This window comes from Erigeron canadensis, chromosome 5, assembly GCF_010389155.1.
Source record: "Erigeron canadensis isolate Cc75 chromosome 5, C_canadensis_v1, whole genome shotgun sequence".
Taxonomy (NCBI): Eukaryota; Viridiplantae; Streptophyta; class Magnoliopsida; order Asterales; family Asteraceae; genus Erigeron; species Erigeron canadensis.
The window spans coordinates 7,917,717-7,935,213 of NC_057765.1; the positions used below are offsets into that span (position 1 = coordinate 7,917,717).

At 33.7% G+C, this 17,497-nt stretch overlaps 3 protein-coding genes across 4 annotated transcripts; 2 read left to right on the top strand and 1 right to left on the bottom strand.

The window, feature by feature from the left end:
- The first annotated feature begins 715 nt into the window (after positions 1–715).
- Positions 716–6,372, top strand: LOC122599657 (chloroplast envelope membrane protein). The gene is made up of 7 exons (XM_043772202.1): positions 716–1,602; positions 2,866–2,949; positions 3,580–3,753; positions 4,669–4,783; positions 5,170–5,267; positions 5,382–5,517; positions 6,091–6,372. The coding sequence occupies exons 1-7, from the start codon at positions 977–979 to the stop codon at positions 6,157–6,159; spliced, it is 1,302 nt and encodes a 433-aa protein (XP_043628137.1). The 5' UTR covers positions 716–976; the 3' UTR covers positions 6,160–6,372.
- A 1,148-nt stretch (positions 6,373–7,520) lies between these two features.
- Positions 7,521–12,235, top strand: LOC122600001 (serine/threonine-protein kinase STY13-like). Of its 2 annotated transcripts, XM_043772631.1 has the most exons (4): positions 7,521–7,656; positions 7,743–7,786; positions 9,142–10,102; positions 11,723–12,235. In XM_043772631.1, exons 3-4 carry the CDS (start codon positions 9,216–9,218, stop codon positions 12,063–12,065), a joined length of 1,230 nt encoding a protein of 409 aa, XP_043628566.1. In that variant the 5' UTR covers positions 7,521–7,656; positions 7,743–7,786; positions 9,142–9,215; the 3' UTR covers positions 12,066–12,235. The 2 variants fall into 2 exon arrangements, with proteins under 2 accessions (XP_043628566.1, XP_043628565.1); XM_043772630.1 differs by lacking the exon at positions 7,743–7,786.
- Positions 12,236–12,888: 653 nt separating this feature from the next.
- LOC122599870 (YTH domain-containing protein ECT1) lies at positions 12,889–17,197 on the bottom strand. Its single transcript, XM_043772466.1, is given in 10 exon segments — positions 12,889–13,335; positions 13,338–13,364; positions 13,366–13,434; positions 13,753–13,965; positions 14,432–14,845; positions 15,122–15,499; positions 15,619–15,695; positions 15,955–16,132; positions 16,219–16,253; positions 16,922–17,197. Coding segments are annotated over 10 exon segments (1,605 nt in total). The 5' UTR covers positions 17,004–17,197; the 3' UTR covers positions 12,889–13,203.
- Positions 17,198–17,497: the final 300 nt, after the last annotated feature.

Below are 17,497 nucleotides of genomic sequence, written 5' to 3' on the forward strand. Positions count from 1 at the left end.
TCAGACTATCCTATTTGGTATTGAGTAGAAGATCAAAGTTCAAGTATGCTAAGAGTACAATAACAAAAACAACAAGACAATCCCTGTTATGCGGAGTACGAGGGAGTGAAACGTAGACATTTTTGTTTCTATATAAGGATAAAGAAACTACGTTCATAAGGACCTCCGATCAAAACAAGAAAATAATACGAGATGTAAAAAATTTAGTAATCATACATTTTTGTAGATCACCTGACCATATTAAAAGTAAAAAAGAATAACAAACATGCAACCTAACATAAAGTGTATGAGTATTTGGGGTAATTTGTAATTTGGTATTAAAAAAATAAATAAAAATACTATTTTTATACGGAATGAATAGAATATAGTGAATTGGTAAATTCTTTTAGAAAAATAGCATAATTATTCTTCTAAAAATTTGATCATAACATGGGTATAAATCAATGATAAAAAAAAAATAAAAAATAAATGAATAACGTATATCATATTTTAAAGTTATTAAAAAAATTATTAGGCTAATGATGTATCATTTTCTTATAATATACTCATGTTGTTACAAAAAGGGAAGGATATTTGACACCAGAAATATCCCTTTTATCCATAATTCTCATTTCCCTCCTTGTTGGCTTCTGCTGGTCCCATGCTTTCTACACATCCAATTTTCAGCTTAATCAAAACAACATAAAAAATAAAAATAAAAATTAAATAGAATACAAAAAAGAAATTTTATCAGATAAACCCCTAATCCCCCCACACAAAAGGAATACTCCCAAACCCATCAAAATTCTCATTCAAAGTCCCTTCACATTGTACTTTTTAACCTTCAAATTTCATCTAGGCAGTTATAAAGATTCCAAGATTGAGGGTAAAACATGGATTTAATATGTGGGTATTGATTATTTTCTCTTAATTTGATGTGTAGATTCATAAAGTAGCTGCCTTTTTACTGTTTTATGAGGTTAAAAGATGTGGGGTTATGGTATACATGTTCTTAATGACCACTTCAATGGTTTCTTGTAATAATAATTTCTTGTTTTCTGATCAAAGATTAAGTAGTTGTTGTAATAAACATTTGTGTTTAGATAGTGTAGTTTATTTAAGTAGTGGTAGAAGAGGGGTTAGACGATTAGTCCCTAATGCGAAGAGGAAGAAGCATAATCGAAAAAGGAGTTGGTGGAAAAAGTTCTTTTTTGATGAAGATGGGAATTGGTTTGGTTTAAAAGATGATGATATGCTTGATGCAGAGGAGGAATCAGGAAAGAATTCGAGTGATGATGAAGGGTTATCTGAGAATGAGAAGTTTGAGGCATGGAAAAGGAGGGCCGAGGCGATTGTGGAATTGAGGGAAGCGCAAGAAAACGTGCAAAATGAAGAGGAAAAACGGTGGGAGGATTGGATTCTTGATGGGACAAATGGTAGGAGGAGTAGTAGTAATGGTTCATCATGGTACCAAGAGGTTCGTGATGATGTTCAAGATGATTTAAGTGATCTTATACCGGGAAAAGGTTTGGTTGAATCGGTGAGAGATACGGTGTTTGGGAGAGACGATGATGAAATATTGTATGAAGATCGTGTCTTTCGATATGCCTCCTTCAATTCGGTAAGTGCATAGATTGGTATCACTTTTGTAGTATTGTAGGATCTCCATAAGTTTGTAGTATGTGTGCGTAAGTGTTGAATTTTGTGTGTTTGGCAGACATTATAATCATTGCAATGCAGTTCATACAGCTAATTGTTCCTTTTAATGTGGCCTAACTGCTTCAGTCTATCCTTTTAGTTACATGGTTGATTTTCTTTCTACCTAGACAATAGTAGATGCTGGAATTTTATTTCATAATAGGATACAGTTTATGAGATATGAGGTAGTAACTTAGTATTAGAAGTGGCATGATGCGGAAAGGTAACAGGTCAAACTAGGTTCAGATTGAAACGATTTACTTTTTAAGTATGGTGAAAACGATTGATATCGGCTTGGATTGACATCCTTACGCTTTTTTCTCCATTTTTAGATCTATAAGTTAGTTAACATGTGTTATGATTCCAACAAGAATTTTAATTCAATAATAATCTAAACCTTAGATTATACGGAGTAACTCTTTAGGAGGTTCTATGCATAATACTACTTTGGGCAGATTTCTCCCCATTTGTCTTTTACCTAAATCATATGATTCTACCTTTGAGATGAAACATAACCATTCATAACTAAATGGGCCGATACTGCCACCTCTAGTCATTATCATTTGTGCAGCCATTTCAAGTCATGGTAATCAGTTTTTTCTATTAGGTACTAACTGATTTCGAGTACTTTCATATTGTACTTGATAATACTATATTTTGCTTTCGACGAATCATGGATTACTATATCAGAACATATAAAGTGCATTTGTGTAATATGAAACATTGAAACTGCAATACTTTAGATATCTGGCAATTACAAGTTTGAAATTTGAAATCTATGTGTGATAAACTTTGCTACACAACAACTGTGGAAGTTATTGTTTGAGCCACTTAGGAAGTTGGGCTCATTTCCTGGAAAACTCGAACCGATCCCCTAAGCTTGTTTTAGCTCTAATATTTATGGATATCTTGTCATCTTAAGTTGGGCGTATAGCAACTAATAGAAGTTAACAGCATGAATAAATGATCATTCATCCAAACCCTAATAATGAAATGTAGTTTCTATTGTCTGAGATGGGGCTTCTTCTGTGACACATATACAACTTATAGAAGGGACTATGTTTTTTGTGACAAACGCTATATTTGCTTTATGAATAAAAGATATTTTGACACTGTGATTAAGTTCTTGTATTCCATATGTCATTTGCCTCAATTTCCTCTATAAACCGTAATCATCCTTTGCAGGCAAAATTTTTTGGCAGTGTTGATAATTGTACCATGGGCTTTGGATTTTTTGGTTCATGACTATGTTCTTATGCCTTTTCTCGATAGGTAACAACTACTACAAAGTAACTTTCCTATTATATTAAGACGTGGCAATTTGGGTGGGCTTGGCGGCCAGGTAACTGTTGAAAAACGTGTAATGTTTTGCCAGGTTTAAACAGGCGCCGGTTTGGTTGATCTGCGACACAATTTTTTTTTTTTTTTAGTTTGTTTAGTTTTGTAAATAGTTAGTGTGGCAAATAATGCTACATAATTCATACATTTTAGAGTACTTTAGCTTTTTAAATAGGATGATTTAAGACGTTATTAAACTTTTATGCGTTAAAGTATACTTTGGGTCACTTTCGACATGTTTGGCCCATTTAAGTTTCAAGTAAATTCTGTTTTAAAGATCAATTACTATGCAAATCAGTCTATCTTTTAGTAAATAGGATGGACACATTAGAAGTCATGTGTATTCGGCTTTCTTCATTTCAGAAAAGTGGTAGCAATTGACTTTCGAGGTCAAAAGGCTAAATATAGACGAACTCCGTTCAATGTACTAGTCAAATGTTACTTCAATCTCCGTATTGGAATGATGTGATTATATGCATCTAACATGGGAGACCACTTGTCCTGTTTTTTCATTAGATTGGCTGTTAATATGTTTGTCTGCTATAATTATTACATTTCAAACAGGTATGTGAAGACTGTGCCACTTGCAGCAGAGATTCTTGATGTAAGAAAGCATCAAAAGCTTGAGATGGTAAAGGAATTAAAAAATGAAAAAGAAAGATTTAAATTTGAGGTAGAGATTGGGAAATCTCCACCGATATCTGAAGAAGAGCTTTATCTAGAGTTACGACATAAAGCGTAAGTTCTTTTTACTATGCATATATTATTTTCATATTTAGTAGTAAGTTAGTGGTGTAAATTTGGGTCCACTTGATTATTATGTTTAGTTTAGATTGGATGCATATGTACTCATATGTATATATTACTCTGGGACATGACCTCGGATAGGGATACTAGTAGAACTAGAACTAGGGTAGACAGTTAGAGGGCGCGAGAGGCGTGTGTCTGTGTATATAATTCTACAATATCAACGCTAGGTGCAAAAAATATGTTAGAACTCGCACATTAGACACACATTACCTGTAGGCCACTTTAAAATATTTTGTTTTTCTTTTATATGCATTTTTATAATATGTTCCACTATGGTAGCCTAGCGATGGGGGGCATGCATGTTTTATTAAACATAGTGTTACATGATTTACCTTCTCTCACTTGGGCAATGGGAGGCGGGATCGGTCACTGGAGGGCCAAAAATGGACCGGTTATCCATTTTTATTAGTAATATCTTAGTTAAAAAATGACTCCTATTATGCACAATATCTACATAATACTATTTAAAACCACTATTTGAGCCTGAGGCCGTTTTTGAGGACTCTACCGCAGACTTGTTTCATAGTTCTCAACTGAGCGGCAGACCCAACATGACTAACAGATAACTTTGGTTAGGGCCCTAGGGATATGAGTGTCTACCTCCCTCATGCCCCTAATGTCCGGGGGATTTTCTCACTTGAAGGGTGTTTTAGATTTTTACCATAATGCCATATAACTTCCTGATACTATATGTGTGCCGAGTCAATATTATAGTTTTTTGGGGAACAAGAAATCATTTCAGAATGCTTTAATGTTATATAATCTTTTACAAGAGCAGAAGTAGTTCATTCTAGAGAAATAAAGTCGGTATATAGTACTGATGTTGCTTGTTTGTTTACACAGGTTAGAATTGAGAGATGAATGGAGATTAATAAACCGTAGTGCATTTGCTAATATATGGTCCGATATGGTATTCGGAATCTCTTTATTTGCTATTTTGTACTTCAATCAGAATCAGGTGTGTTCTCTCTACTTCTTCCTGTTTATAAGTATTGGTAGGCCACTATAATGTGATAAAACATCCTTTCAATATAAATAGAGGTTCTACATGTTCGTTCCTGTATCCATCTTCTTTGACTTATGAAAGTAAAACCATACTGTACTCAAATTTAGGTTAGAGGTTGACAAAAGTTGATTTTTATGATGTCTGTTTATAGTTTCTTCTTGTTGGGTTACATTCTTAGACTGGTTACTCTAGGAAAAAAAAAAACTGTCAAGGTCCCTTGTTTTGCAATTAACTTTAGACTTTGCAGTTAAATTACTTTTCGTCAACTATAGATTGACATGGTAGAAGCTTTCTTTGAAGATTAGTAATTTATTATGCTTTGTAAAACCTTTTTGTAGGTAGCTTTGCTGAAATTTACAGGGTATAAGATATTAAACAATGTTACAGACACCGGGAAGGCATTCTTAATCATTCTTATTACAGATATTTTTCTTGGGTAATTTCCTATTATTGTTACATCTGTCAACAACTGAATTTCCAGTCTCACACTAGTTCTTTTGACTTTGAAATCAGTAGATAATCATTTTGTTGTTGAATATGTAATTTGTAGGTATCATTCGGAATCGGGTTGGCAGACTTTACTAGAAATAATTGTGGAACATTATGGTTTTGATGTTGATCAGTCTGCCATTATTATTTTTGTCTGCTTGATTCCAGTGATCATCGATGCATGTGTGAAGCTTTGGGTATGTTCTCCGTTCAAAACTTGCAACAGATATTTAGCAAAATAAAATTCATGACCCTGTTTTGTGCATTTTGGAATCCACTAATTTTCATTCCCGTGATCGGAATGGTCACTGGTGGTGGGAAATGGGCGGGTCGGTCTTAACTGTTCTAGTAAGAGTAGGCAGTTATTAAGGTCAGAACGGGTTGCGGTTCAGTTTACCCCCTAAACACATTTTGTTCCTCTTTCTTGAAATTTATTATAAAACCACTTGGCCCATCTTACTTGTGTCTAAATTGTAGGCATATAATGTAACCCTTATCAACCCATTTTTACATAAATAGGTCAAATTCCCACTTCTGAATGTCACATACTCAAATCTATGGAAACAACCTTTTATTTTTAAAAACGGATGTTTGTTAGAGACATATTTTATACGTTAACATCAATCATGATTCAACTATGATCTGTTCATTGGTCTTAGTCTTATCTAATGTTGAAAGTTATATTTCATGAAATGACTATTTGTGCATTTTATCTTGAACATTTAATGAATATTAACGTGTGTTTTTTTGTTTGTTTGTTTATGGTTTAGATGTTCAAATATCTCCCAAGATTATCGCCCAAGGTATCGAATATTTTCCAGGAAATGAAGAGGCATTAGAGACATTTTTCTGGGCTTCAAGAATCAAGCTCTTGATTTAATTTCCCATTTTATATAGGGTTACAACATTGAAACACATGTATACTTGATTTTGGTTTTGTCATTTGTTTGTGATTTATTTGGATTTCTACAGCATGAGCCACATACATCTTCATTATCATTTGTTGTGGCTACAAAATAAATGAAATATTCCAACACTTCTTGTTATTCTTACTAAATGTATAGTCAACACATTCAAGAAGTCATGATGTTTCTATATCATATCAATAAATGCTCAAATGTGAAGACCAAAATCTTACATTTTTTTCTTTATTTTATTATTATTTTTTGTTTACATTGAATATCACAATATTCTATACCATACTACTATAGTACTCCTAAATTTATTCTTGGTCATCTTAGTTTTTAGTACCCAACTAAAACTATAATAGCTGGGTTTTTTCATCATTAAGTTGCGATAGCGAGAAATCAGGTTAACTATTGTTGAAGCCAAATATCTTTCTAAGAAATTTAAATTTTGTTTTGAAATAAGAAAAGAAAAAAGATTTACATAACAAAATGTTAACTAGTAAGTTATATTTCTTTATGGTGTATCACTTTGATTAAGTTTGAAAATCAACACATCATAGCTGCTCAAATCAGAAACCAAGTAATGAAATTAATTTGTTCTCGAACCAAACAAAGAACCCAAAACTGAATTGAATCTTATGAATTCATATTCGATTTGGACGGGATTTCAGTTATTTGGTTTAAAATCCATATACTCTAACACTTAGATTTTCATTAAATCTGCTCAGGCTCATTAGTAAGGTTTTAGATCTAAATCAGGTTGAATTTTACTTAATACATTTGTAAGAGTGGATTATTAGGGGATATTGAGAGTCCTGAGTTTCATCCCATACATCCATGGTTCGAGTTCCACATACGGTCCAATTGAATGTTACCGTGGTGTCTAAAATGCTAACTGCTAACTCAGGTTGAGAAGCAAGTCTCTCTGCAATTGAGTTGCCTTGTCTTAAAAAAAAACTCCATTAAATGCTCCTTCTCATGAAATTATATCCTAAAAAGGCAAAAACCATATAAGCAAAATAATAGAAGTTATCAAAAAGAACTTACACAAGTTTTTCCTGATAATTTAGTTGTCATGAAATATAATAAATAAAATGTATAAATAAACTACATAGGGAAAATACCAAGTAGTTTCTTGGAAAGGTTTGAGTCGAAGCAATCTATTTTTGTCATTTTTTCATCTTTTTTTTATAAAAACAAAGAGTTGAATAACAAGGCAAAACGACAACCATAATTGTACGGATAGAGTATCATTCTCCTTATTCTTTCTTTAAATTCAACAAAACATATTATATACATAAATACATACTCGTATGATATATGTATATCTATAATAGATACATACATAGTAATTGACACCATACTATTCATAGCTCTGTAAACATCGTTACAGTCTCTAATGCAAATTTTATCATCTTGATCACCTTTGTAAGTATATTGAGTTCTTTCACCTTCTGTTTTATGTTTATTAATTATAGTTTATATGTATATATGTGTTTTTTTTCTCCTCCTAGCTGTTTAAAGTCTTGTGTTCCTGTTTCATGTGGATTTCATTATTGTAAGTTACATTTATCTATGGAAAAAAAGATATGTTACTTTGAAATATTTGATTAGAGAAGTGTAATGTGAAATAAGATACTTAGACCATCCGTAATCGTTCATCCTACTGCTTTTCAAAAGTACTCATCAACACCGCCTTCTCACCGCCATCATTTTATGTTTTTCCTCGTCGTAATATATCTAGATACCTGATCAAAATACACGAAACAAACGATAAAGAAAAAAAATAAAAAAAGGGTCACCACGGAGGTCGGTGATAGCTACCACCTAACCGGCCTTCACCGAGCCACTGTTAGGTCGGACCACCTAGTCTGCGACTCTGTTGCTACTGATGGTCTTACTTTTCTAACTTGTAACTACATTTTTTTACTTCATATGCAAACTCTTTGTGTTTTCGAACATGGAAAATGAAAACTAAGGGCGCGTTTAGTTGGAGAAAATGTTTTTAAGTTTTCCATTTCTAGTTTTCTAGAAAATGAAAAGGTTTTTTCATTTCTAAAAACCCTTGAAAATTTTAAAAACGCGTTCAAAATAAAAGATGAAGTTTTCATTTTTCCATTTTAGAAAACTAGAAAACATGTTCAAATTCACTTGTTTTCTAATTTTAGGTTTAGAAAATAGAAAAGTGAAAACAAAAACTTAAAAAAACAGTTTTCTAATTTTAGTGCAAAAGTTGGAAAAGGGAATTTTCATTTTCTAGGAAAACTTTTCTAAAAAATTACAATTTGAACGCGTTTCCTGTTTTCCATGTTTTCTTGGAAAATGAAAATGGAAAACAAAGGAGTTTTCTTGAACTAAACGCACCCTAAATGTTTTTAACATTTCTAAATGGTTTTTAAGAGATGAGAAATTCTTTCTATTTTCTTGAAAAATGAAATTAAAAAGTTATTTGTAACTGAATGCATCCTTATAGGCTTATATGATGAAGGGTGTTTGTTATGTAAGTGGTAAACTGCATATGCACTTATACTGTTTGAATGCAGATGGTGAATTTCAAGTGTTTTTGGAGAATCTATCTATCTACCGATCTTTATAAGTAATAACTAATAAGCATTTTAATCAATATTAAGCACCACGTTATACATATTTGACTTGAAAGATTGTAATAATGGTAAGTGAACAATAAAAGTCCTTCTTTTGTAAAAATACACTTATTTTGTCACGGGACAAAGAATAGTAATGTAGGGAGTTAAAATGGGATGCTGCTTGTATGATTTTGTAGTTAAATGGTATGAAAAAGGCAGCAAAATGTCCACATTTACTTCTGTAGTTTCTTATAGAGGTTAAAATTCTACAATTTGAGATTCTTATAAGCTACTCTAGAATTAATTTGGGGAGTGATTATGATTGCAGGATTATGGTGGTGCTAGCTTTATTCATGGTAAAAGTGTAACTAGAGTTTGAAGGTTTGTTATATCCAAAGAGGAATGTTGATCGGTCCAAATCTAAACCATGGCCACGATAATCATTTTCATGATGTGACGCAAAGGTTTTACCATAAGCTCGATGATGATGTGTCCATGGAAAGTTTCAGTAGTTTACATATGAGCAACAATGGAGGTTCCATTGGAATCTCAACTACTCACAGCAGTGTTTGTTCAAATGGCTCCAAGCATCCGATGCTAAGTCACCATGGTTCAAACCATCTTCCTGTCACATACACTTTTGACCAAAGTGTTAACAATAGAGGAAGAGTTTCACAAGGGTTAAGTGATGATGTATTGGCTCAATCTCTATTAGACTCTTGTTTTCCGACAAAAGGGCTTCAAGATTATGAAGAATGGACCATTGAGCTTAAAAAGCTCAACATGGGGCCTGCTTTTGCTCAAGGGACTTTCGGAAAACTTTATAAAGGTACTTATAATGGTGAAGATGTTGCTATTAAGCTTTTGGAAAGGCCAGAAGATAATGTAGATAAAGCAAACCTTTTGGAGCAACAATTTCAACAAGAAGTTACGATGCTTGCAAGGTTAAAGCATTCAAATATCGTAAAATTTGTTGGTGCATGTTATAAACCGAGGGTGTTGTGCATTGTTACTGAATACGCAAAGGGTGGTTCTCTTAGACAGTCTTTAAGCAGGCGTCGTAATAAAAGTGCAGTGCCCCTGAAAACGGCAGTCAAACAAGCTTTGGATATAGCTAGGGGAATGGAATATATTCATGGGTTTGGATTGATTCATAGAGATTTGAAGTCGGATAACCTTTTAATCGCTTCTGATAAATCAATCAAGATTGCTGATTTTGGTTTTGCTAGGATTGAAGTGCAGAAGGAAGAGATGACACCAGAGATGGGAACCTATCGATGGATGGCTCCGTAAGTTGACATTATGCCATTCATTCTGCCCCTTTCTGTTACAGTACATTTTTTTTTATTTATTGCAAGTTTACTTAATGTTTGACTTATAATTTCAAGCGGACAATCTGCAGGTCAAGCGGGTTGGGTAACGGGTGAAAACTAGTACCTTTGTATAGGCTTATAACAGGTTGGGTTTGATATTTCCGGTACTGGTCAAAAAGGATGGGTTGAGTCGAATCATTGTCCAAAATTTTAAAATTTATTAAAAGTGATTGGTGTTCCACGTAGTATTAGACTTATGGCAATGGCCTCTTCGGTTCAAACCAGAGAGGTTATCGATTGAAATCGAAGAGGTCTTTGGTTTTGTGAACCAATGGTAAGCCTTCTACAATTGAAGAGCTGGTGGGGTCCTAACAGCCCTTTAGTGGATCTGTGTGTGTGTGTGTGTGTGTACGTACGTATGTGTATGTGTGTGTAAATAAAGTGATAAAGGAAGTAAAGAGGTGTTGTTGGTAGGGGTGTATTAGTTTAGACATGTTGATCCGGCGTTAAGCTGGCACAACTGATTAAGGAAGTGAAGAGGGTATTGTTTGGGAATGGTCTTACAATAATCATATCTTGTCGATAATGATCAAAAATTAATTGAGATGCGGAAGGTTTTATGCATCAAATAATAACACTTGGGTGACTTTCGTTGGACCCTTTGACCCATGTATTGTGTTTCTTTTACCGTTTGGATCACCTTCTCTAGTTAAAAAAAGGGTTAAGGAGGGAACTTTGTCCCAGGTTCTACATTGGATACCCATCATGACCTCCCCCTAGGTTTTTAATAATGGTGAAATACCTCCATTCAATTTCCACATGATATGGGTACACCTAAGGAGCAAAACCCGTGTCATTTAAGTCTTCGCATATGGACCTTAAGCTTCATTGGTAATGGGTACCACTCCATCTATTGATGAATTGGTTTACCTTTTCTAGTTATAACGGGGTAAGAAAGATTGTAGGGTTAACGGGGTTGTACTTTTGGTTACTTACTTGCAGCTGAAGCGTTTGTCTATATGGTTTTCATATGGTTTTGTTTGTACCCGAATGTTTTTAAATAAAGATATAAGTGTAAACCTGAATAGATAGAAAGGAAAATGGTTTGTGCTAACCAACTGGGTTCCCTTGTCAACATATTCTTCGAGAAATGGCCATTTAGCCGGTCAACTTGACCATTACCCATTTCAACTTTTTATCCAACCCATCCCATACCGACCCGAATGATTATGTGATAGTTGAAATGACATATAGGAGCCAGTGTTCAAATGTGTTTCTATTGCTTGAAGTTATAATAATCACTTATGGTGTTGAGTGCTTGGTGATTTCTGATTACTTATGAAAGATGGTCAATAAGCTTAAATTTTTGAAACCCAAACCGAGATCTTTGTATTCTTTGAAATGTTAAGATGTTCTATATGGAGTAATTAGAATCAAACTTTATAAGAACATATGTTACAAGAGATGCTACTTGTCACTATAATCGCTTTTTATGATGTGACCATTTGACAAAGCTTTATTATTTAAACAGTTAATGAAAATCATTAGCTTTTACAAGTAGTTTTACTCCATTCTCTGATGCATTATTTGTTGCAGTGAGATGATACAGCGCCGGTCCTACACTCAAAAAGTGGATGTTTATAGCTTCGGGATTGTTTTGTGGGAACTAATCACGGGTAAGCTACCATACCAAAACCTAAAAGATGTGCAGTTAGCGTTTGCTGTTGTGAATAAAGGCCTGCGCCCAACCATCCCGGATGACTGCCTTCCTATTTTCCGAGAAATAATGACACGTTGTTGGGATGTAGAACCTACGGTCAGACCACATTTCACTGAAGTGGTCCAAATGCTTGAAAAGGCAGAAATTGAGATTATGACAACGGTCAGGAAGGCTCTGTTCAGAGGCTGTTGTGTTAGTAACCCCATGACAATTGATTGATATATCAAAAGAAAATTTGGAATCCCCAAAAGAGAAAACCAGTTTAATAAAAGCTGATATTATATGTATTTTTGTAGTAGTTTCTTTCTGCAGATAGTCATTGTTACAAAGAATAATGATATGAACTACATGTATTGTGAAATCTATATATTCCCATTTTCCATTCTATACATTTTGAGGCTTCATGATGCAAAAAAATGCAATATACACAGCAATAGTATAGCATGTTTGGCAAGGGTCTTTTCGGGGTTTTTTTTGGAAGCCTTTCAGGAATAAAACGTTTTTTTTTTAATACGACGCCTTTTTTTTGGTTTTTACTTCTTTAGAATGTCATGGCCAAACCTAAAAACAGAAGCTACTTAAACAAGGTTGACAAGAAAATCTCAATTCCTAACTCTAGCTACGTGCTCCAGCTAGAAAGAGTCAGACATGTTTTGTAAATTGAAAGAGTCAGACATGTTTCGTATAATGGTTCTATATTTGTTCGGGTCCAAAATGACAAATTTCAAAGTTCCTAGTCGAAACAAATTGAGACGGGTCACCAATTTTGGTCTATTTTAAGCAATTGATTTCCTCACCAAAGTTTCCATTTTATGAATTTGATATAACTCCATTTGACCTGCTTGATGGCTAGTTTTGATTTTGTTCTGTTAGTTTAACTTGTTATAGCTACAATTAGCTACAATAAAACCTAAATCAATACACTTACATAAATGGGTTCAAAATTGATACTGTTAGAGCTGATAAATAAAAGATCACAGATATTAATTCCATAAATATGCATATCATACATCAATCCTATATGGTTTTGATTGTCAAATAATAGACGGAAAAGGAAAAACCAGGGTTACCATTTCGATTAATTTCTTTAAATGATAATAATTGTACACTTGTTTGGGTAGCAACTCAATAAGCACCCTGTCATAAAACGGTCCAAACTACTTGAAGTACAATAAAATCAGCATACCATAACCACCCTATAATCACCACTCGACCCCCGCCACAACCTACTGCTCTAACTAACAAAGGGCCAAAGAACTAAAAGGGTTGACAAAAGTCAAAAAGAAGTTAGCGATACCACCAAAACTAAACCTTCTCATGAATGCAAAAAAGAAACCCCGCGTTAGTAACCACTTGATTATACCTCCTTGTGTTTGTCCAGCCGGAGGGAATCAGCAACTCTATCCGAAAGTTTGTTAACTGAATCATCAACGTTGTTTTTTGTTAAAGAAGAGCGGTCTTTGTCCCTCTTAGCTTGAATAGCCTTCTCTCCCTTTCATCATAAAATTTAAAATCATCCCAAAATTGATGTATCAGCATCATGTTCCTTAAAAATTTTCAACATCGCAATACCTTCATCAAGTTTGACCTACACAAAGAAATGTATTAACCTAGAGTTATCACACTGATGTAATAAAGTTGATTGATACTTTGAGATGGCACTTTCGACCCATTTACTTATAAATGGGTCAAACTGGCCGGTGTTTTAACCCAAACAGGTCAACTACACAAATTTAGCCATTAAGAAAAGAGATCAAATGGATAGCCCCTACATTGAAATCTTGCAATTCAAACATATTATAATTGCACTCATATGCATTTCAATAAATTCATTAACAATGGTCAAAAGTGATCCCTCCCAACCAGCTAACCATGCCACCTTTAATTCAGATGATTAAGTAAATACCTCCTGTGAGTCTCGGCTATGAGTTACAGGCTTATTCTCATTGTTTTCAAGAAGTATATGGCGGAACCGAGTATTTGGAACATCTTTTATGATGTGCCACTGAACACGGAACTGGCCACACCACCTATCTTGCTGCCAGTGATCTGAATCATTTTCAAAATCTATTGGCCCGATCATTTCAGCAACTCCACAGAACTGTCCACTGGCATTTACCTACAAGAGATTCAAGGGTTAAAATTTTCTTATTAAGCTAGTATATGCAAATTGAGAATATACAAGAGTTAGAGTTGGAGAATTCAGCACACTTGCATAAGTTTTCGTATAGATGGGCCAATCAGGATTATATTTTATCTTTAAAGTCTATAATTGGTTAAAAAAAATAAAAAATTAGGGCCTTAAATAGGATATAAGTCAAATGGAATGAACAGGTTGAAAGTCGCCAAAAGTGTTTGCTGATGTATATAACCTTCTAATCACTTTTAATATATTGCATTTGATTATTGGACAGCTAATAACAATTGTGATCATATTTGCCATACTAAATAACTAAAACATAGTTAAAGAGAAAGGTACTTAGAAAAGAACCCAAATTTACCCGTTTTGACATGTACCCATTATGACCCGTTACCCAAGCCCACCTTCTTGCCAGCCCTAACTAAATTTAGTGTACATAACATACCGAAAAGAACAGAAAAATTCGACATGCGTCCCCACCATCCTGTGCTTCTTGATAAGCAGCATCTAGTTTACGGTTTCCAAGTGGGGTGCTGGCCCACACACCATACTTGATACTTCTATGAACGTTGTCTTCACTGAAAGATTTTATTACAAAGAATTTGGCTTTTTCATATGTTGTAATAAAATCTGGTTTGTTGTAAAGGTCATGATTCGATGCTGGATCGGCTGAACTACTTCCCTTTGGTTTTGATGCCCTCGGTCCACGGTTCCTATCACTGGTAGTAGCATGTGAGTCACTGGTTAAGCTAATTGAGTCACTATCCCTATGTTTGACTTCTTTATCAAACCCATAGGAGTCGCTTTGTGGCCAGCGTCTCGTGTATGAATACCCGTAGCCTTGATATGGTGTCTGCTGCTGAGAAATTATGATATCAACAAATTAAGTAGTTAGAAAGTTAAGCTGCAAAAACGTTTAAATAATGCATTAAATCCATTATCAAACAATTTAAACAACCAGATAATCAGATGCAAAATTGGTCTATCATGACAAACCGATTATTCATTTCAAAACGCAAATACAATTCAATTGCCTCTTGTTTTAAGCTTATTCAGATGAATTTCATTTGTTCTTATACATATGCAAATTACAAGACCGATAAAAAGATTTGTTGCTGTAATAAAGAGAACCAACCTGTCCAAAATTATGCTCATACGACCCGAGTAAGCCAACAGGTGTTGACTGGTTCGACACGGAGTCACTAGGCCCGTTGTAGAATCCTAAACCATTACTCCCAGGATAATATAGATAATAACCTGAAGCAGGGTCATAAAACACATTCTCAACACGACCATCTTGGCTGCTGCTGGTTGATGTTGAAAGATCAGTTGGAGAAACAGGCTGCTGGTAGTAAGATGGAGAGACTGGGACTTGATGTGGTGAATATAGTTGACCATCTATCATTACTGGGGATAAAGGACTAGCAAGTGGTGAAAATTGATCATATGTCATCTGCGGGTCATACCCATATGCAGGTTGAAGCAAAAGTGAAGAACTATCATTGTAAATCGCCTGGATGATGACATAAAAATTGGATAAAAATATATAATCCAGTTAGACCCAACCATTAAACAATGATGAAAATGAAAAAATGTTAGTTCGTTCTTATAAAAAAAAAATTAGATTCTTACCGGTGATAGTATTTGCAAGTTATTGGTGTTAACATAATTCGATATTTCACCCCAGTTAACCGAGCCATCACTATAACCTGATTGGATGCAAGAGATAATATTAGGTCAATTAATTTAATTTTGATTATAATTATAGGAAAACCAAGAACAAAGAGCTTTTGTATTTAATATGACTGATTATACGATGTAATTATAAAGAGATTTAGGGTAACCGGTCATCACCAGTTTCAACTATAGAAAATAACAACTCAAATGCACACCAACCCAAAATTTCCGTATAACCAAGCCAGCCTGCCAGTCTGGCATGATTATAAGCTTATCTTTTCATAAACTAACCTCCATAGTAGTAGGTTTGTTCTGGGGCGGTGTAAGTATTTGATGAGTTTACAGGGGTCTGAGATCGACTTGCACTCCTGACTCCTGATTGGTTGTTAGCACGCCTTGCAGACCCTGCAAGGGCTACATTCACAGAAGGATTTGAAGAAACTATCCTTTCATCTTTAGGATGTAGTGGCTGAAAATAAAAAGAGCACTCCTGTTATCTAAGCTAATCAAAACATTAAGAAATCACATAATTAAATCTTTAGAATACTCGGTTACCTTGTGTACTTGGTTATCAGACAAAGCCCCATTGCCTGTAGTATCGAATTTTCCACAAAGTCAATGATCAGCAAAGAGAGTAAGCAACTATAAACAACTTTCTAAGCAAACTTGTCACAAAACTTGTGATTGGAATGATTAAAGTTCATTCACAATAATTTAAGGACTAAGGAGTTTAAATGTGCATTTCAAATTAACTATTGCAGTTTGTAGGATAGTTCGGTAATTTCACATTTATCTTAGTAAGAACACCTAAGTAACCAAAAAATTTAAATATAATGCATTATGCCCTAACAACTAGGAAATAAAATCTTGATTTCTTGAACCAAAATTGAAAAACAAAAACTTAGTTGACTCCGAAAACCAAAACTAGGCATAAAAGATCTGAACCCTAAACAAAATTCCATTCACCACCCACATATTTATAAAACCCCAAAATCACATTAACAAAACAAGTAAAATCATACTACAGATTTTGTATATAATATATATATATAGTCACACACAGACACACATAAAACCCACAACTTTCTAAATCCTGCAAACCCTTTACAGAACAAATAGAATTAACATAAATAGTACCAAAATCCATGCAAAATTAAAAATAATCAAAATTTCAACTTTTCACATAGCAAAGATCAAGAAAAACATAATAAAACTTTTTTAAAAAATAAGTTAAAAATTAAAAACTAAAATAAAATACCATCATGCAAAGGCAAAGTTGAAATAGCAGTAGCAGGGGAAGAATCTTGATCTTGACTATGTTGACTTAATTCTTTTTCCATGATTTCACTCAAAGTACTAATCTTTTTTATGTTTTACAAAAAACCCACAAATTATTTTCAATAAAGATTGAAACTTTATATTCAAATCTCAATCATCACCATCACTAGAGAGTAGATAATAAACAACCCATTTGCAAGAACAAGAACTTTTTAAAGGGTTTTAAGTCATATATATATATATATAAATCGATAGATACAACATATAGATATAGATACAATAACTTATGTGTAATGTAATAATATTAATATTAATATAGATATAAATGTGTGTGTAGGAAGTCAAGTAATTGTAGAGAAAAAAACAAAATAAATAAAAGGGTATTTTTATTATTTTATTTCCAAAATGGGAATAAAATAAATTCCATAAAATGTGATGTGTCAAACATATTGCTGTATTTATGATCTGGGTTTTACTTTTTGGTAATTATTTTAATTAATTTTAATTATAAATATTTTTTATAGTGATGTTTTTACCATGAATAAAGGCGGTTAAA